At 42.7% G+C, this 21,600-nt stretch overlaps 1 protein-coding gene and 1 long non-coding RNA gene across 2 annotated transcripts in view; both read left to right on the forward strand.

Moving 5' to 3' along the window:
* The first annotated feature begins 34 nt into the window (after positions 1–34).
* Positions 35–21,600, forward strand: part of AIDA (axin interactor, dorsalization associated) — a 57,997-nt gene continuing 36,431 nt past the window's right edge. Inside the window, exons 1-6 of the mRNA XM_059840993.1 lie at positions 35–308; positions 3,996–4,065; positions 10,396–10,449; positions 12,925–12,979; positions 18,424–18,487; positions 18,930–19,036. Coding sequence (XP_059696976.1) covers positions 199–308; positions 3,996–4,065; positions 10,396–10,449; positions 12,925–12,979; positions 18,424–18,487; positions 18,930–19,036 — 460 coding nt within the window. The 5' untranslated portion in view covers positions 35–198. The remainder of the gene's footprint in view (positions 309–3,995; positions 4,066–10,395; positions 10,450–12,924; positions 12,980–18,423; positions 18,488–18,929; positions 19,037–21,600) is intronic.
* LOC132324647 (uncharacterized) lies at positions 4,072–7,138 on the forward strand. The gene is made up of 2 exons (XR_009485692.1): positions 4,072–4,271; positions 6,851–7,138. It is a non-coding gene; the product is annotated as an uncharacterized LOC132324647 (long non-coding RNA).

Here is a 21,600-nt window from a genome sequence, read left to right on the forward strand (position 1 = left end):
GGGGCGGAAGTGGCGCCATCGCCTCGGTAGCGATGGCGCCGGCGGGCGCGGCCGGCACCGCCTCCGCGGTTGGGCAGTGCAGGCGGGAGGCGCCACGGCGCTCGGGTGTCCCCGAACGGCGCGGGGCTGGAGGGAGCGGCTGTACGGCGCGGTGGGTTCCCCGGCGCGGGGTGAGCATGGTGCCCTAGCACTGGGGCTATGTCGGAGGCGGCCCGCAGCCTCCTGCAGCGCTGGGGCGCCAGCTTCAGGAAGGGTACCGACTTCGACTCCTGGGGGCAGCTGGTGGAGGCGATCGACGAGTATCAGATGTGAGTGCGGGCCCGGCTTGGCCCCGGAGTCCCGGGCGAGGCTCCGGGGTGAGGGGGCAGCCCCGGCTGGGACGGGGCAGGGCAGGGCAGGGGGGTCCCGCAGGGCCCAGGCCGCGGGCCCCTCGCCCCTGGGGCGCCGCTGGCGGCTTCGGCCCTTCCCCAAGGCACGGGGCCAGGTGCCGAGGAGCTCGCTTGGGAGGTGCCCGGCCGGGGGGCGAGGCGGGAGCCGGCCGTTCTGCTCTCCTGGGAGGGCGGCAGCGGCTGGCGTGGAGCTTGGAGCAACCTGGTTTGGTAGAAGGTATGTCCCTGCCCATGGCAGTGGATGGAACAAGGTGATCTTTAATGACCCTTCCACCCCAAACCAGGTTGTGATTTTTGAGAGCCTGGGCTGCCGGAATGGTTCGTTGGTGGAGCCCCCGAGGCACCATTGGACCGGGATGCCCCCATCCCATCACCCTGTTGCCCTGGCACCATGCTTGTGGCAGTGGAGCAACCTGGCAAATGGGTGGGCTGCCTAAGTATCAGCCTTAACCAAAAAAACTCCACACAACCCATCAGAATGAAAAGGGGTCCATCATATTCTTGTGTGTTGTGTCCCTGATGGTACCAGGGTGGGAGAGTGGGGAACCTGGCAGCCCCAGTCAGGTTGGCTGGCACAGGGTGTGACTGCACTATCCATGAATCCTGTGGCAGCAGAGGAGTATCAGCTACAGGGCACTGATGATGGACTCTTTGGAAATGCACCTGGTACCTTTAGTCAGATGTTCTTCCCTACTACTCCATTTGCCATGACAATGAAAATTACTTTGTGATTGCAGTATTTCTGGCCAGGCTTCTCCTGGTTAATTTTCTGGAAGTTGACAAGAGGGTTCACAACTGTTTGCCAAGAGAAAGTCAGCTGAAAAGATGCTCCCTGAGGGGTCTTTTAGCACTGTTCAGGACTGGTCAAGTTGGGTTCTAACCATGCTGGTTGCCAGTTCAGTTGTCATTCAGAGTAACTGGCCTGCTGGCGACGTACTGGGTGGTCAGGAGAGGCTGTAATCTCATCATTTCATTCACTCACCAGGAAGGATGAAGTGTTACTTGTCACTGCAAGTTCACTGATGCTGACTATGATCACTATGCAGTTTGCTGATGGCCTTTAGAGTAGGGCAGGCTTTTACTCTACAAACCTTGCCAGAGAGATGAAAAGAAGTTCTCTTCCAGATCTGTATCTCAGCAGAAAAAAAGAATCATCAAGAAGTAAAATAAGATATTTTTACTAACTGCCCTTATGTGGATGTCTACAAGGAGTCCAGTAGAATATGAATGCTTTAAACTGTCTAAGCAGTCTGAGCAGTGAGTTTCATATAATGATGTTTCTTTGGAATGAAAAGTCTCTGGGCTCTCCTTCTGAGCTCTCTTCCTTGAGAAGTGAGGTCACTAAACATTTACAGACAGTCCATTTTGAGAATTGAAGTGCAACTTCTGTTGCCTTCCTCACTCTGTTGCTTGTGTCGGACAGAGCTGAGATGATCTCCACACCCTGGTTCTATTCTGACCTGGGAGCAGTGTAGTGTCTTTGGAAGGAAGCTCCTCTTGGGTGGAGGCTGCTCTTATCAGTGAGTTTCTACTAAATACTTGTCAATAGATGAACTCTGTGGTCTGAGGATTAGAAAAGAGAGAGAAGATCAAAGGATTACAGGGAGATATTTCCAAGGGAGGAGCAAAACCTTTTCTGTGTATATATTTTCTTTATCCTGTATCTTTAGGAGTAAATAAGTAAATTAATAACAGTATCAAGCTGTAGGATAGAAGTTGCAAACAAGCAGCACAGGAAAAGATACAGAGCTGTAGTTGCGGATAGATGTTGCAGGATGGGTTTATGTTGTTGCCTTTTCAAAGGCACCCTGAAATGGGATGAGGTGTGGTGCTGCTCTTGTCCAGGTGCTGTGGACACCAGCAGAGTCTGGGTTGATCCACACAAGCATCCTGGAGAGAAGCTGCTTATACAAGGCTTGCTGATGCTGAGAAAGTTTGGATTGGGAAGAATCTGAGTCCTGATGGCTGCTGATGTAAAGCAGAATTATGTACCTCCTGTGTCTATCTGCTCAGGTCTTCATGTTAACCCTAGAAGTTCAAGAAGCTTGGTACAAAGATTGGCCCTCAGTCATTTGGGTGATTATTTATGCAAGAACCCTTCGAGCTGTCAGCAGTGGCTTCCCTGTTAAGTGTCCCCATCATGGAACTTGGTCTTATCTAACTTTGAATGAGCTTCAAGAGGAATGCCAGATGCATTTATTTGGATTAGGGTGGATTTTTTTGTATTAGTGACAAATGGAAAGAGGGTTCTGTTAGTGATGCTTGCAGAAATGTTAATGCTGTGATGCTGCCTGTTGTGGGTGGCATATTGCTGCTATGATAATCTGTTTTCTTAAATCATTACTTTACAATGCTCTTTCTCTGTGTCCTGTGTATCATAGGGCAGGACAGTAGGCAAGGAGTGTACTTTTGCGTTCAAGTATGTTTATGCTTTTTGTCTTTTCTCAGCCCCAGTCTTTCTCCATTTTTGAAGTGGGACAATACCACCTAGTTGTGCAGTTACCTCATCCTGTTTGGTTGTGTTTTTTCTGGTAAGAGTTAAAAGCTACAGTGGCCTCAATCAGTATGGGCATTTTTTGAGAGCTGATTTTGAGGAAAAGCAAAGAAATTGAATTCTGATTTTGGTTCCTGTGGCTTTGACATCAATCTGTTCTGCTGGATGCATCTTGGTGTATATATTTTATAAACCCCTCCTACACTGGGCCAATGCCCACAGTAGTGGTGGAGGGAAGCAGAGTCCCTTTCACAGTGCAAACTTGTGAGGTTCCAGGAGGAAGCCTATTGTGATTTGCCTGGGTTTCCCCTCAACCCCTGTCCTCCCTCTCCCTCTGCTTGTAAAAAAAATTATTTACAAGGATTGGCAACAATTGCCCAGAGGTTTTGCTTGTTTAATGTTCTCCTTCCTCCCAGGACAGAAATTGTAACTCTTCCCATAGCTTCCCTCCAGCTTCTTTTTGCTTTCTCGAGCTGTTTGCTTACTGTTACTTTCCAAACCCCTTGGTATTCCTGTCTTGGTGATGACAAGGGGTGAGGTTTGTGCTCCGCCAGTGATGCTGACAGGCACAAATGTGAGTGGATTCACCCCAGCAGCCCAGGCCAAGCTGCCCTGTGCCTGGCTTCCAGTGCTGGGGGAGTGTGTGCCATAACTTAGGGTGCACTCACCTGAGCCCCCTGGCATCTCACTTGCCTCAGCCTCTCCCGGGAAATGTGCGTGGGATTGCACCACAGTGGGTCTTCACAGAGTCTGTGGTTTCTTATTGTAAAAGAAGGGGATTGTGAGAGGAAAAAAGTCAGTGCTTGTAAAAGGGGCTGTTGGCTATAATGACCCTCTTACCTGTTCTCCTTTCATGACGCATTAGTCTTTCCTGCCTAATGTAGTTGCACACTTTGTCCACCTTCTGCGTTTTTTTTTTAAGTACGAACTACCATGGCTGTAGAAAACTTTGTTTCAAAAGACAAAAACAAAGCAAAAACACAACAGCAAAACCAGCCCAAACCTCTTTGGAGGAGCAGTCTGTGAACCTTTTGGCTGACACATTTTCTGGGACTGGGGTGTGTGTGTTTGTGTTGTGTTCCCACTTTACAATTTTTTTTTTCCCCATCCAGATTAGCCAGGCACCTCCAGAAAGAGGCACAGTCTCAGCACAACAACTCGGAATTCACAGAAGATCAAAAGGTGAGTACTGCTGTTTGCTCAGGCAAGGAGCTTGACTCAGATGTTGATGTGTATTATGTTTTTTTATCTTGCAGGCCAGAGCCTTATGAGACCTTTTTTCCTCCCTCAATATACACAAACAGCAACAGAGCCCAGTGTGGCTAAAATGGTTGCTGTCATTAGATGTGAGGGATGCTCTGCTGCACTATTGAATGTCAGGCATGCTGGTCAGTGTCTTTCATAAACTGGGTATTTCTTTCTCTTTTTTTTTTTTTTTTTTTTTTTTTTTTTTTTTTTTTGATTAATGTTTGATAACTTACTTATTCAAGATTAGCACAATTTATGTTGTGAGTTCTGAATGCAAAACATCTTGAACTGCAGATATTGAAGGTGTGTGAGGGGGATGAAAGCTTAACATGTAACACCTGACAGGGAAGAGTCCTGGCAGAATACTCCCTACCAGTCTCTTAGAATGTTATTTGTTTATAATCTTTCAAAATATTGAAATTACTTTACTCCTCCCTCTCTCCCCTCAGTTGAAAAGGCTGTTTCTTGTCTCAGCAACATACTACTGCAGTTCTGTGATGGGATTTAAGTGGACTCATGCGCTCAGACATTTAGTGCAAAATAAAATCTTTTGAGATATGAGGCCCTACTAAATTTCCTTGTCTTCTATAAAGGCATGCTTTTCTTAAGAATAAAAAACTACAGACGTGTATTTTCAGATTTTCGTGTTAAACATAGCTGTTTCCTCTATGTGTACCAATATGAATAGCAAAGATCTGGTCCTCCATGTTCTGCTTACCTTCTGCAAAGATGATAAAGCTCATGATTGCCTTAAACAGAGCCATAATTTTGGAGAAGAATTTGGTCCACTTTTCCTGATTTGTAAGCCATGAGAGCCTTGTTAATGTTGGACTGCTGTTTATTCCTTGAATGCTTCTGCTCTCCCTCCCTTGCTGGTAGCCTTCACCATCATTCTCAGCTAGAGTCATCTTTACTGTGTGTTTCCCCTCTGTGGAGACTTTTGAAAATGTAGTTACTTCATGAAGGTAAAGCTGTTAATCTCACTTCTGGAGACATCATCTCCTGTGAGTATGGGAACCAGAACCACACAGGGCTTTGCCTCCAGATGTTCCCTGAGTCTTATGAAAAGGACCTTGAACCAGATTGTGGAAGTGAATGAGGTCAGCCATGAGGGAAGGCCTGGGGGGTTCAGGAAGTGGAGATAACTGACCTCAGATGTTTCATGCACAAGTGGTGTCATGTCTTAAGGCAACAGTCTTCTGCAAAGAAAAAAGTAATGGCTGGTGGTTTTACATCCTAGCAGAGTGATCCCCATTTCTAAAGCTGAAATAATTTATAAAAGAGGATGGCATTTCTATCACTGCTGGTTTTGCCGATCATGACATGGCTGATGCACTGAATCTTTGAGTCTGTTTATCAAGTAGCAGTGTCTGTTTCATTAGCCACATGCACAAACCAATTCCCCAACATTTTGTTGAAAGAACACTTTATCTCCTCTACCCTGAGGAATGATAGTCACAAAAAAAAAAAAAAAAAGATTGTGAGTGGAGTTTTGCTGTTGCTTAAAAAAAGCACTTTAAACTCTGCACAGCAAAATCTCTGATGTAAAGCTCCTTGCTGTGCTTGTCTTCCCTATTTCTGCAGGAGCTTGTCCAATATATCATCTAGTCAGTATGACTAATTACTATCATCACTAATATCATTCACATGGCATGTGGCTAGAGGGCTTGGTGCATACTGGGTTTGTAAGCAATTTGATTAAATGGAAATGTATCTTCTTTCCCCCTGCCCTTCTAAAAATCAGCTACAAATCAGTAACTTTTGCTCAACTGTTCTCCTGCCAGTGCACCCACCAGCATGATTTCTGAGGCTCTGTATGTTATACAAGAGCCACTTTTTTTTTTGGTTTTTTTTTTTTTAACTGTGGAAGAGTCTGTAACCTTCAGGGTTTGCTTATCTGATGTCACTGGCCAAGGCTATTTGCAGAATTTTGTAGATTGAAAGACCATGAAGCTGATTATGATTATTTCCAGTTGCTTGATCTACCCTCAGTGCAGTTTTTTTGGTAGATTTTCAGTCAGCTGCTTTCCAAAGGACCATAAATACTGCTGAGAATTGTTGTGAGGCCATCGTTTCTTACTTGACCTACTCTGTGGGGAAGATGGGTTTCAGCAGTGATTCCTCTGTAGCAAGGGGATGCTACTTTCTTTACAGCTGCAGGGGAAGGACAAGACTAGGTTCAAATCCTCATCCCTATCTGTCTGTATGAACTTTTACCATATTTGGGTTTATTTCATGCATCACAGGTTGTGCTACAGTGCAGATGTGGCCGCACAAAAATTGATGGTGTGTTACTTGCTAATGTAATCATACAATCTGTTAGTCTAAGAACACTTGACAGATACCACCAGTTTCTTTCCTGGTCATCCTGTGAACCAGTTATCATTTATCTTCTAATGCATGTATTGTTTATGGTAAGAATTCAGGCTTTTAAATAGTTGTATCTCCCATTTTTGCTCCTAAAGAATCAGTTTTGAAACACTATATGCTACTTGTCCTGAAAGAGCAGACTACAGATTTTGTTGTTCACTCCTGTATTTTCAAATTGTGATGGGTTGTCGTAACTATTGCTGGACATAATTCTGTATTTTTCGTTCTCTGTCTTAACTTGGGTAATTGACTGTGCTAGACTCTTCATTAGTGATTGTGAATTTTATTGAAGCATTTCTCTGCAGATCCTGTAAACAGCAAATCATTGTGTTTTGTTTCCCTTCAACAGCTATAAAGAGGCTGTGCAACAGTTTTATCACTGAGAGGCAGCATGTGTGGAATACTAAGAGATACAGCTCCTGATGAATTTACCTCGGTCCTACCATTTTGAATACTGCTGTTCACTGTTTTACCTCCATTCTCTAAAAATCCTGTCTTCATTCATGATCAACCACTGTGTTTTGTGATAGGAATCGTTCCAGTTAGGTTTGGCTATGTCTGTCAGCTTGCCTCCAGGTACCGTTACTCTCACCCAGTTCTCTGTGCAATAAATGTGACCTTTAAAGCCCTCTTCTAACCACGGTTGTTGCTTCTTGTGTAACTGTTTCTGTGCTAGGCTGAGTTTTCATCAGTGTTACAAAATCCTGCTTTTGAAGCCATGTTAACTTGCTGAAATACAAGTGCTGTTGAACAGTCTTAGCATGATTCATTAAACTACTGGTCTTCTAACAGTCTAAACTCTGGTTAAACCCAAGCTCTGCTCTGGCTCTGTGTTTGTGCAAACATCTTTGCTTTGACAGTTAGCACAGTCCTTACTCACACAACTCCTCTGAAGAAACCTTGACTACAAGATCAACTGACTTTTCCCCATTCTAATCATGAGTTTACATAAAACTGAATCTAAACTATATTTAACTAGCTAAGTTAATTATGGCTTCAGTCTTTCTAATGAGATGCAGAATGTTTTCCCTGCTGCAAAAAGGAGCCTTTGCAGCAGGGATAGTTGCAGCTGAAAATGATAGCAGTGTTTAGCTGCATTTTTAACTTTTGGGTTGGGTGTGGTCCCTTAAAGAAATAGTTATGAATAATGCCTGCTGGGAGCTTGCCATATTTCAATAGATTCCATGTAAAAACTATTCTTTACTATTTTAAGACTCCCAAACTCTCTTAAATTAATGTGTTTCTAGAGCCATTATTGCTCTTCAGCTCCCAGGAGCCAGAGGACACACATTTTGTATCGCTCTTTGTTCTGTGAGGGAGTTCCTAGTTCAGGCAGTTTTCAGAACACACAGTTATGAATCTGCAGGATAGGGAATAGTGGAGTTGTTGAATTTACTGGTGTATTGACGCAGGAGATAGGGGCTGAGCAGTGCTTCTGAGACCTTATTTATGGTGTGGGCTTAATGAGAAACCAGGAGGGGCAGAGCCAGGTGAAAATCTGTTTACATGTTCTGGTTCTGTGATGGAGCATGGAGGCTGTATGCTGGTACCCTGCAAACTCATAGCCCTCTTTCTGTTATGCAAATGGAGGAGTTTTGATCTCACACAGAATGGACATGCTTCTTGCTCAGCAGTCAACACTCAAACCATTGGAACAGCTGGACTTTTGCAAATGCTGGAGCTGTAGTCAAACCTCAGAGATTCCCCTCCCTTCCCTAGGGAACCTGTGGACTCATTTCTTTTACCCATTATTTCACACCTTCCTCTTTAAGAATCTACCTTTGCGGATATATTTTTCCAGATGTTCACAAATAGAAAAAGGAGTTCCTTTTGTTATACTACAGCTGATTAGATGGCTGTAGTATGTTCTGCTTCTAGGGACTAAGAATCTGCTTCTGCAGTACTACTTGGTGTCTTCCCACCCAGCCTGGCAGTCCATGTAAACAAATCGACAACACCTTCGTATGCAGTGTGGGTCTCAAAGTCTGAAAGTGAATTCAGGACTCTATGTGCTCTTTTCTGTTTCAAAATACCTGTGTTTTTTCAAGCTGTGCTGGAGATCCAGTCATGGGTCTCTGTTGCATTGCAGAATTTATTTTGGGGAGGAGGAAGTTTGTTGACTGAACAATGTGTCCTGTGTTAATAGGCATCACTCGCTGCTTTTTGGGAAGGTGCTCAGAAGAACTAAAGTTTTGAAAGGCTGCCATACAATGAACAGTAATAAAAAATTATGGAGATGAAAAGTCTGGCCTAGTGCCATGTTGTAACAATGTTAAGGAGAGATGCCAGCTGGGGAGGAATGGCTTCAAAAACTTTGATGAGCCTGTGGTGGCAGATGAAAATCAGATACCTGAGGCTTTTGAACACTCCAGCTCTTGGCTCTGCCCTTGAGGTATTGATGTCTAACCTACTTATGATTCCTGAATTCTTTCAACTTTCAATGTGACCTAAGGTGAACTGAAACTGCAGTCACTTAATTTGGTGAATTATTGGGGGCCTAGGAGCAGATTGAGAAGGATTTGTGACACCACTTTGGAGGAGAACCAGAACAGGTGATGGGGGAGGCACCTTTGAAAGCATGCATAGTTTTTATCTGCTGTTACCAGCCTCTTGGAGTCCAAGAAACATAACCGTCCTTTAGGACTTGACTGACACTGCATAGATTGCCAGGTGCCCATACTCTTGAAGTTCTTTGATGCTAGAATTGTGCTCTTGGAAATCTTTTCCTCCCCTTGCATCCAGCTTGTGGAAAAGCTGGTTTTATACTGCCTGATTTAAAAGGAGAGAAGGAATTACAGGTGTGTATTACAACTTTAGTCTTCCTTTTGGGGGGAATTATAATTTGAAAATAAACCTCTTTTCTTTGTAGCTTCATTGTTGCTGGTTTTCTTGCCCTATAAATGTTCCATGGAATATTTTGAATTTCTATCTGACACTTATTTCTGCACATCATCTGAGTTTTTCTTCACAAAAAGTTTTAGTCAAGTAAAAAACTTGTGATGGTCAGGAAAAATACACTGGGTAGTTGTGTTCTCTTCGTGTCACTCGTGAAAGTCTTAACTCCTCATTTCAGCTGGTAGTAACAGAAACAAATGTGACTTGCTGGAGAATCTTACTTTGTGAAACATAAAAGCTTAAAATTGTCTTCAAAGCAAGACTCCTTGCAATGGGCTATTTTGAAGCCCTTCCCTCTCTTCTGAAGTTTTAAATGAAAATGAGAAATTACTTCACAGTTCTGCTCACAGATATTTTAGATTGCTGACAAGTTTGAATTCAGGTATATATTCCATGATTCAGTCACAGTTTAAATCTCTTAAAATCACAAAAATAGAGAGTTAGAGAAATAGTTCACCTTTAGACTCCCTCTCCCACCAAAACCCACAGGAGTGGGCTGTGTTTTTTTTAGGGCTGAGATACTGGGCTGCTGTAATGTCTGATGTGAGTGGACTTAGTCTGCTGAGGTTGGGAGCTGTAGGCCTGGCTCCTAAAAGGGCAAATCAGCCCAAACAACTCAGGTTCTCAGGAGGCAATAGGTTGCTTAGCTTGGATTTTTTTTTTTTTCAGTCCCCTATCACCTGAGAGCAGTTGAGTTTATAAACAGTTTATGATGTGGTAGGCTTTATTACAGTTTCTTCAGAGTGAATGACCTCCATCTGTGTTGTTGGGCTGTAGGAGGGGAGTTAAGTGGCAGATGTCTTTCATCTATTGTGCTTTCAGTAAATCCTGCTTGCCTATAAAAAAAGCTTCTGATGCTCAATGGTCTGGTACTGAACAATAGACCTGAAACCTTGGCAAAAAAAACCCCAAAACCAACTGTTTGTGTTTACATTCTTTAAAAGTGTCAATGAGGACAAATACTAGTTTCAATACTAAATTTTTTTTTTTCCATTTCAGAAAACCATAGCTAAAATTGCAACATGCTTGGAACTGAGGAGTGCAGCTTTACAGGTATAGCTCTTTTTCCTATCTGACTTAATACTTTAGTAGCAAATAACTGTAGAGCTTTTTAAAACTTGTTTACTGTCTTCAGAAATACCCAAACTTCTGAAAATGGAGCGAACATTTGGAATTTCCAGGCTGTCGTCATAATGGCCCAGGTGCCTGCCTTAAGAACGGCTACAAGTGCTTATATGAGCATCTATTGGTGCTTGTACAGGAATTTAACTCCACATTTTGTGTCTTTGGTTCTCTGCCTCATTTTCACCCTTCTGAACTGTTTTGTTTCTCTTCCTAACCTGTGTGCAATGTTAAAAAGATCACCAGAATGACCCTTAGACTTATTCAGCTGCTTCACAATCATAATAGACCAGAAAGAAGAATGTCTGTGTAGAATAAAAGTTACTTTTTAGCAGTCATGAAAACTGGCAGCGCTCTAGGAAAATGTGGGAAAACAATAATTTGTAAATTACTCTTTGGGTTTTTTTCTGGACTGAAAGTAGATGTCATGGGACTGTGTTGTGGTGTGAAGCTCTGCTTTCTCCTTGTTTCCCCCCTGCCCTCTTCCTAATGGCTGTCTGTCCAGTTCCACATTCCAGCTAGGGCATCATGTGATTGGCAGAAGTTCAAAAGATGCTTTTCAGACCTGGAGTCATTGGCCTGTCCAGGTGTCATTGTCCCCTGAGACCCTCCCCCTCCCACCTGGTTGGTGGCTTACCTATCCTCTCCCTCCCACCTCCCGGTGAGTTTAAAAGGTGCTGGAACCATGTGGTCGGGGTCTGTCGGAACTGTACTGAGATTCAGAACTGTGTCACCTTGGAATAAACTCTGGATTTAACTCTCCGGCAGAACCCGCTCCTTTTCTCTTCACCATCGCCTGAACTTTTTTCACTAGAGGTAAACCGAGTTCCTACTTCGTATGGGTCTATCCCGAGTGCCTGCCTGCAGCTGCCAGCGAGCTAAAGGTGTCTCTGAGGAGAAGCATCCCCAGCAGTCATCTCTAGCGCAGTGCAATCAATAGGACTGGATATTGTTTCTTCTCAGCACATGCTTATCCCCAAAACAAAAAAACAAGTGACAGAAATTTCCAAAAGACCATGGATAGGGAAGGGATAAATCAAAGGCTGGGTTAGTGGATTACCTCTTTGCCAAGAAAGAGTGATGACAGGCAAATTTTGAATCACAGTTACTCCCAGCACCAGTAGCAAGTACTTCATGTTGCTGGACAAGGTGCTGCCTTCAGTTGTCTGAAAGGCTGGGATACAGCATGCTGGACTCATGAGGTGGGGGGCTGACTAGTCTCTAGGCTGTGCAGAATTTGAAGAATTATTTGGTTACCTCTACCTGTCATTCTATTTTGATCTAACCCTGGAGTGTTTGAAGAATGTTTCATTTGCTTGGAGTCACTGTGACTTTGAGGAGAGCCTGCATATTCCACTATGGAATAGCTTTGTGGGTCAGATCACATCTGGGAGCAGCAGCAGAAGCTGCAGCCATGTCATAACCTGCCAAGCTGGAGAGGTGGATGTTATGCAAGACCATCTCCTTGCTGTTGATTACCCAGCAGTAAGTCAAGGATTTTGTAACCTTATGAGAGAGTGCAAGAACTTCTTGCCTGCTTCACTTTGGGGAGGTTATGGTTTCTTAGCAGAGATTAAAGCAGTTAGTGAGTGTTCTCACCTTTTCCCACTCTCCTAACACTAAGTGTATAGCTGCTTTAATATCCTTACACAGTCTTGGAGAAGGTATTCACTCTTGGACAAAATCAAGAAAAAAAATCTCATTGGACCTTAAATGTTGAAAACAATGGGCAATCTTAAGGGATGCCAAGGGTGCAATGACATAATAGGTAAGACCTGACCATCCACTCAGAAGTGAATGTCCAGTGTCAATCCTCTTATTTCTACTTCTTTTTATGCCAGCTCTGCCACTTGTCTCAGAAAAAACTAATCTTACCAAACTGTTGGTGAGCTACCTCAGAATTAAAAATTAAGAATTTCTCTGTTGAGTTAGTCAGTAAGATAGGCCTTCTGAGAACTGTACATGTATGTGCTACAGAGGATGAAACCATCATCAGAGCTGGAGAAAAGAAAGATGGGAATTCCTCTTCTATTTTCAGTGAGTTCTTGGCTGAGTTTTTCAAGCTCATCCTGTGTACTGTAATTTCTGCTAGTATCACAATGTTGGACACGTCTTGAAATGTGAATGTTCCTGTGTGCAGTAAGGAAAAATTTATAACGAGTTGGTTTAAAAATATTTATCTTTCATTAGAGCTTGGAATATTGGATAAGTTTGTTCTTAATAAGTGAGAAGTAATGTAGTCTCTGCATCACCTGTGAACCTGCCTTTTGTTGGGGAGATTTTCTGGGGGGATGTAGCTTTGTAGTAACTTGGTGTGCCTGAACAAAGGAAGCACCTTGCGTCTTATTCTGAGATGAGGAGGGTGCATCTGAAGATCTGACTCTTTTATTTTTTGTACTGTCCTAGTCCACCCAGTCACAGGATGAGTTTAAGCTTGAGGATCTGAAGAAGTTGGAACCAAGTAAGTGGTATCTTTGTATTTTAAATGCCATTTATCATGACAGGGGAGGACATGACAGCAGCAGGGATATGACTAACCACACTGCAGTTCAACAGTGATGCTGGGTTTAGGTCCTTATTCCAAGTGTCTGTTACCACACAGAGAAAACTTGATGTGTATTAAGGAATGTAATGTGAGTAATTTAAAAGTACAGTAACCCAAATGTTTCAGATAATATATTCATCTTCATTTTCAAATGAACAGTTTGGGCGCTGCTAATTTTTGCACAAAATAGTGTTTTAAGCTATCAGTAGTACATTGTATAATTTACCTGCACATTTATTATTTGAACTGTATTTCACCACTTTGTGGTCTTCCTTCTTGCGGCATGACATTTTTTTTTTTTTCTTCTAAAAGTATTTAACTTGTGCTCATGGTAGCCAATCACCTATCGCCTCCCACTGTAATGTACCAGACCAGCGAAGATGAGAGTCAAAGTGAGGATGTGAGTCAGTCTTTGAAGGGTTTTGTGTGATGTTATTTTTTTCCAACTGATCCTGGGTCAGGTCTTGGTATGTCAATCCAGAAATAACTTTTTCATATAGGAAGTATCTATTTATCTGCTTCATTTTTTTTTTCTGTAATGCTGGCTGCTTTGTTCTCAAAGCATCTTTATGATAAGAGCTTTCACATCTAAGCAATATTATCCTGAATGTTAATGTTTCTGCAATTCTTAGGGAACAGAAAATGTGGAAGAACTTCTTTCATGCTGACTGAAGTTGGTTTTATTTTGCTTATGTCACAATTGTTACATTGAGCAGCATGTTGGGGATAAATATGATGGGCAGGCAAGTGTTTCCCCTTCATGAGTGGGCTGAGCTTCTCTGCACAGGATCCTACAGGGGAGCTTGTTAAGAAGGGGAGCATTGAGCTAAGCTTCCTAGTATCTCTACCAAAACATAGAGTCCAAATGCTTTTAAACTGTTCCTTGAAAGTGCAAAATGAAGGTGTGTTACAAAACTGCTGGGTCTTATGGGTGAAGACCATAACTCAGGAAAGGATTTAACTGTGTGTTGGAATATTTGGTCTTCCTCACACTACATGTTGCATGTCTGGCCTCTGAATTCTGACTTGGGATTTTTCTCTGCAGATTTTGCTCCTCTCTGTTTACAAAGAATTTTAAATGTTGTAATCATTGAATGACTGTGGATTTCAAATTCCATTGTGCAAATGCCCTGTGAATGACTGAATGATGGAAGAGAGACGGGAATCTTGTCCAAAATTTCAATTACGGTGCAACAGTCCTGTTGTTTATTTTGCCCTCCATCACAGAATTGATTTTTAGCTGTCAAAAAAACTGCTCAGCAGTGTGAAGTGCATTCAGCCCACAACTCATACATAAGCAACTTTATTAAAACTGAGGAAGAGTGTGTGGCCATCAATTTTCAAATACACTGAGTTATTTTCCTTCGAGGAGAACGGGTACTTCTACAACAACAATTGAACTTGATGCTCCTAATGCTGCTGTCTTACTTGGATGGTTCTGGCCTCTTTCTTTCTGAATTGTGCCTTTGTTTCGTGTTTTTAAGTATATCTTGAATAGAGTAAATCTTAATCAGGCCAATACCAGCCATTTCATAAAATCCACTGTGAAGTGTTTTAATTCACATGTTGTCAATTTTCTTTTGCATCCCACCAGAAAAAGCGAAAAAATCTGGGCTGGCAATGTAAATGAGTGATTCCTTTGTTAGGTCAAGCCATTCCATTAGGGTGGAACAAAACAGCTATTTATACAAAACAGCTATTCACACAATTCGGCTTGTTTTAATTACTTTTGTGCCTGAAGCTGTCAGAATGGTTTTGGTGTTGTTATAACAGCCAGGACCCTTAGAATTACTTTTTTCTTTTCCCTTAATCTTGTGCTGTTGAGTTCTAACTTTTCCTACTTGAGTTTGCATTTCATGCAGATTGGAAAGTGAAGCAGTTGGCTACTTCTGTTTGTTTATAGGATTTGTCACTGAATAGTTTGTGCTGGAATAATGTTACAGGAGGTTCCATACATACAAATGGCTTTTTTGAGTGTGCACTGTGTGAAGTCATTGTTAACACACTGGATTTCAAATCTATTTCTTTGTGGAAGCTTATACCAGTCTTAGAATGCACAGTACAAATGGATGGGCTGAGGCATCCCTTGTGCTTGGGTGATAATTATAAGACAAGTGGATACTGGGTTGTACTGAGGAGCATGGTGTCTGAATTATTTTATGTTGTTTATTTAAAAAAAATAAGTATAGGTATGAGAAAAAATCACTGTCACAGACAATCTAAATGGTCAGTGGTCTTTACCAAGTTAATGTGTCCTGATCTTCTGGCTTTTGTTGATAATTTATCTTAAAATCTTTCAAGAAAGAGCCAACTGCTGATAAAATCAGACTATGAGGATTGTGAAGGGCTTCGAGGGGTAGCCTTACGAGGAGTGGCTGCGGTCACTTGATCTGTTCAGGCTGGAGGAGACTGAGGGGAGACCTCACTGCTGTTACGACTTTGTCATGAGGGGCAGAGGAGGGGCAGGTGCTCTACTGTGACCGTGACAGGACCTGAGGGAATAGCCTGAAGTTGTCAAGGGAGGTTTAGGCTGAAGATCAGGAAAAGGTGCTACACCCAGAGAATGGTTGGGCACTGGAAGAGGATCCCCAGGGAAGTGGTCACAGCACCCACCTGACAGAGTTCAAGAAGTGTTGGGGTAATGCTCTCAGGTTCATGGTGTGATCCTTGGGGTGTTCTATGCAAGCCAGGAGCTGGACTGTGATGATCCTTGAGGGTCCATTCCAGCTCGAGAGTTTTAGTGATTCTATGCAAATCAAAGTGACACTGTCCAAAGAAAAGGCAACTTCTTTACAAGACCCTGCAGAACACTATTTTAAAAAGATTTCTGTTGGAAATACAGCACAGATGGAAGCTGTGATCTACCCATTAGTTGCACTTGTGGAGAATTTTCTGGGAATCATGTTCTCAAGCAGCAACATTACAGAGGGGAAGGGCTTTTTTCCCCGGAAGTGAATTGTGTTTTTGAAAATGAAACAGAGATCCAAAAAAGCCCAAACCAACCTTTTAAAGCTTGGATGTCTTACGCAGCATTACAAGGGAGATTCCTGTTCGTATTAACCTAATTTTTTTTCCTGTGGTCTGGTATTTTTATTTGAATCAACTGAAGCTCATACTTTGGCAGATGCAAAGAGGATTTTCCTTTTCCTCAAAGTTTTATTGCTTAGCTTTTTCTCAGTGGCTTTGAATAAGTATTTCACCAGGCTGAGTGCGGTGGACCTGTTGATCTTTAAAGGAGGACTTAGATTGCTGTGTTACAACTTTGCAAAATTATTTGCTATTGGTGGTGAGACAAGAATTGAAAGCTCTTAAAAAACTTGAGCCACAGCTTTGTGCAGCAAAAGGCAGGAGGTCCTGCTTCTGGACTGAATATTCAGCACATTTGTTCCTGGCAGGACAGGGTTGCTCAGCCTCTGGCAGCAGCGGCACGATTTTATGTGCTGTAGAGCTCTTTGCCTCTTGCCTGGGCTCACGTCAGTAGAGCTTTTTGGGCCCTCTAGTGATGCCTGAAGTGAATTAGGAGGAAGGTTTTTTTGCTTGTAAGGGGTCCTGGTTACTAGAAGAGGGGAGTCTAGCACTTTGGAAAGTGGGAGGAGAGCTACAGTGATGCCTGTCTCTTCTGTTTAATGTGCCTATGGTCTGTAAAAGATCTCACTTTACTGAGGTTTTCCTCCTTGGGTAGTTTCACTTTCTGTTTCTGGTGTGATGTATCTCTGAGAGCTGGGGAATTCTGAGAGTAATAAAAATCCCCTTCTTTTCCTGAACCTCAGCAGCACTGGAAGATGACTGTCTGCTGTTGATCAGCTGCTTTTCTGGTGGGAAGTGACTGTCAGTCTTCAGATTCATGTTGAGATCTGCATTACTGGTCCCTCAGAGCAGAAGTCTTTGGAGAGAGAGACATGGCATCAGTTTATTCTCTCATCAGACCTCTGACTGAAGGCACTTTAAACTTTTCTCTGTATTTATGTATTGTGACTGGCTGGGATTAGGCACTGATTACCCTCTCATGTTGTAGCACAAAAATCAGAAAAAAAATCAGTATGAGTAAAGAATGGAGAGACTTTTTGGTTTCCTTATAGTTTCCCAGAGGAATAATTTATTCTTAGAGCATTCAGATGGTGTCTGGTAAGCTAATGCAGGAGCCCAGACTGGGTGATGGGAATGTGAAGGCAGACAGGGAAGCTGTCCTCCACTGGCTGAGTTGTAGTGTGCTCGGAGGGGCCTGGCAGTGGCTTCTTAAACATAACTGGTATTTAAGTACCTCTTGGTATTTGTGTAATCTGAACGTTGTTTGAAAAGAGTTTTGTTTTCATTCAGAAGTCTTCAGGGGAGAATTCCTCTGCTCTGAGAGTGCTTATGGTGAAGTGAAGCTTTCTGAGGAGAGTCAGGGGTTTTTCTCTCTGCTCCCCCTTCCAGTCTGGGATATTCATTGTCTGGTAGGAGAGTGCCTCTCCCTGCAGGTATCCTCTTGTAAATTTTTAGGCCCTTTAGCCATCATGAAATGCTTATTTCTTTCACACGTCTTTGAAAGTTTCTCTTTCACTGGTAGTTGTGTTTGGAAATGGCAGCTAAAGTTGGGATTGCTAAAATGTGAGTAAATTTCCAATATAAACAGCAGAGCCATTCTGCATGAAATTCTGAAAGTGCAGGTGATGTCTCTGGGGCTTGGTGCCCAGATATTGTACTTTATCTCTCCTGAATTTCACCAATCTGCCCAGACATATGAGGGCAGGTAGAAAGAAAACACAAACAAACAAAGGCATCACCACCACCAAACAAAAACCCCAAAACACATGACTGAAGAAGTAGAAAATCTCACCAAAGATTTGTGCTAGCAGCACACTTGGTCTCCCATGGTGGCTGCCTGAATGTGCGCCCACATGTGTGAGCTCTGGAGATCTCAGTCTGTTTGGAGCTGATGCCAGTAACGCCACCACCCTGCTCTCAATAGCCACGAGTGATTGCTACCCTCACCCCAGGGGCTGAAGCTTTTTCTCATGAAGATTTTGGTTATTGCCACATTTATCTTCTCTGTCTGTGTGGGTGTGGTAGTAGTAATCTTGTACTGCAGTTGCAATTCACCTGTCTGAATGTTATAGTGATATAGATTTGATCATAGCCGTGCTGGTGTTTAAAATATGAGGGAAGAGGGGTGTTTTTTGTATGATCTGATTATTTTAAGAATTATTATTATTATTATTATTATTATTATTATTATTATTATTATTATTATTATTATTATTATTATTATTATTATTATTACTGTGTGAAGATGCTACCAGAATGGACATAGCTGTGCAAAGTAGTAGAATTAATGCTGGCTTATGAGTATGGATTTTTATTTTTTCTCTTCTCTTCAGTCTTAAAGAATATCCTCACTTACAATAAGGAGTTCCCCTTTGATGTTCAGCCCGTCCCACTCAGGTAAGAGACAACTTCTTGCATATCGCTTCATGTACAGATACGTACTTGAAAGGGAGTACAGCCTGGGCCTGGTATGTACCTAAAACACATTTCTAGAGCCATCTGCTTGCCAGACTGCTTTGTATAAACTGGTTAATAAAAGACCTTTTAAACTCTGTTTGTCTAGGTACCACTAAAAATCAAGACCATACTTTTGGTAAAATCGGTACTTGGTACATCCCTACATCTCTCTGAAATTTCCAGTATCATGTCCTGGCTTTAGATTCTGTGCTTTCCATTGGTCTGAACTCCTGCAATCTCTGTCAAAGTCTGTAGGTATAGGTAGAAGTTAAGAAGTATTAAATGGCATTAAAGAGTGTTGTCCATGCTCAGGTGCTGGATTGTGAATTGACAAGGTGATGGTTGAGTGTTGGTCTCATTTCTTCTTTCTTGTGTTTTACAGGAAGATTTTAGCACCTGGAGAAGAGGAACACTTGGAGTTTGAGGAGGATGATGAGGAAGGAGGAGCTGGAGCAGGGTCTCCAAACTCTTTTCCTGCTAGAGTTCCAGGTAGGGGCACTAGCCTTGCCATGCCAGCCTCTGTAGCATCTCTGAGTTCTGACTCTAAAAAGCTTCTTTTTCCACCTGTGATTTGAAAAGTTTCGTGGGAAGCTACAGGCTCATATAAACAAACCCTAATGCTGTACTGGAGAACCACAAGGGTGTCCAGCGAATTTTTTTTTTTCCAGCAAACAGTATCTTACTGTGAAACAGTTATGGAGAACCTGTGAGGGTGGTACCATCTACCTCAAATAATTAGCCTTTAATCCTGACTCAGACTCGGTATTTTCATACTGGTGCACTTTAACTATGTGAAGCACTTCAAATGTGTTCAAATGTAAGTTGTGGCAATGTTTCTCCTGCAAGGAGCAGCACATCTTTCTAGAGATGTGAAAAGTTATTGCTGCTTATTTTTGTGTTGCATTGTTTCGTGAGACAGTGGCTTAGAGTGAAGCCAGGCTGTGAGAAGAGAAATAGGAGGTATTGATTTTCATAGCTGAAGTCCTTGTCCATGTGAAAGTACTTTGTAGAACCCACAGATTCTAGAGAAGGTCTTCCTGAAGCTTCAGGTTTTGACAATTTAAATTTTGTATCAGAGGTTCTTTAGTGTTCCTGGTTCCTTTAGTTCCTGGTGTAATTTCTTTGCAGAAGAAACAAGTTTCTAATTTCAGAGCTGGCTGGCAAACTTTGTGTTTCAGGAATGAGATAACAAGTACAGAAACCAGTACTGGAATAATGGTCAAAAGAGCTAGGGTGTTGCATTACTTATGCCTGGAGAAAACAGATGATATTCAGATGTGATCCCAAGCACAGTGCTGAATATGGTCCCTCCAGGCTCACCTGATGTGGACATGCACAGTCTACAGCTATTCATGCCAAGCTCCCAGAAAGGCTATAATATATTGTGATATTGACGGCTAACATTTGCTGTCTTGATCCTTATTATTCACCATGATAAATCCATTTATGGAGATGCCTTCTGTCTGTCCCAAGTACAGCAGGAAGACTCAAACAAAAGCAGTTTGCAGCCCTGGGGTGAGCCTTATGAGCAAAGTGAATTTTCCTATCTGAAACTGACAGAGTTGTGTTGCACTCCTTGCTTTGATGTGCCCTTAATCCATCCAGTACTGTCTAATTGACCATGGTCTTGTCTTCTCCATGTATGACTTCATCATTATCACATTATCCCATTCATCTAACCTAGGAGCCAACAAAGGTATGAGAACCTCTTAGTATGTACAGTAATTTCTGTGCTCACATTCATGTAGCTGTGGTCTTCTTCATCCAGCTCTTACTGCCAATCCTCACTACACAATTTTTGGTAACAATCGCACTACTGGGCACCTATCTGTTGGTCTTCATTTGCCTTCAGTAAGGAGAAAAGGAAAGGTCATGTTTGTTGATTCAAACAGCTCTTTAGAGATCCTCCTATACTAATTAATGGGTTCTGGGTTATGGTGTAGCCAAGGGTGGGTGTAGCTGGATTTTATTTAGTGGAATACACATTTTATGGGAAATCTTACACAAAGAGTATTTGTGTAGTTAGACTTCTGTGCTGTGTGGAGCTGAACTGACCAATGGCTTGCTGCCTTTAACAGCAAAGGTTAACAGCAAAGGTTTCCTGCCTTTCTCCTGGTTATATATGACTTTATTCCAGTGCTGTGCTCTTCTATAGACCATTTCACCAGGAGACTTAGCACTTTTTTCCCCTTTCTCTGAACTGGTATTTGGGAGTGGAGAGCCTGAATGCCTGTGTCTTGGTGGCAGTAGGCTGCTGGGCTGGCTTACTGTCCCTGAAACCCACTTGGAGGAGGATACTTTTTGTAGGAAGGCCGCAGGGTTTGCGACCCCAACTTGTGTTAAAAGTCTCTGTTTCAGCCTGCGCGTTCAAAGGATGAATTGAAGCTCTTCAGTTTTTCAGCCTCAAGGTTGTTTATTGTATCTTATCTATAAAATTTTCCTCCTGCCCAGCCGAGGTCCACTCAGCAGGACAGTCAGAGGCACTCTGCCTGCCCCCAGGGCGGTGTAATCTTTATATACTACAAACTACGTATAACATGTTTACAATTATTTTCCAATACCTATCACCTATGTTAGACAGTGAGCTTCTACTCTAAACCAATCTAAAAGTGCCAACATCACCACTGAAGATGGAGGTAGAGAAGAAGAAGAAAGGCTAGACACACCCAAATCCCTCCATCTTGTCCCCAACAACCCCTATACTAAAAATCCCAAAACCTACATTTGCACCCTGTGATAACTTTATTATTACACTATTTAAACTGCTGTGGCTTTCATCTCTTCATGTAAAAGTGGCAGTTTGCTCCATGGTTCGTAATCAAACCCACTGGTGTCCTGGGCTGTGTGCCAGGGTCTCTGAGCCCCCTGGCAAGGGTCCCAGCAACTCCAGACTCCCAAAGGGATGTCCTGAGTTCTGACAACTTTTCATTTGCAGATGCTCCCATCCCCCTCTGGCACAGATGCCCTGTGGTTGTGTCTGGTGTGGCTGCAACTTTATCCTGAAAGGCCTCAGCGTAAGCCTGTTCAGGGGCCCAGGCTGTGGTGGTTGACAG

This window comes from Haemorhous mexicanus, chromosome 3 (genome assembly GCF_027477595.1).
Source record: "Haemorhous mexicanus isolate bHaeMex1 chromosome 3, bHaeMex1.pri, whole genome shotgun sequence".
In the NCBI taxonomy this organism is placed as follows: Eukaryota; Metazoa; Chordata; class Aves; order Passeriformes; family Fringillidae; genus Haemorhous; species Haemorhous mexicanus.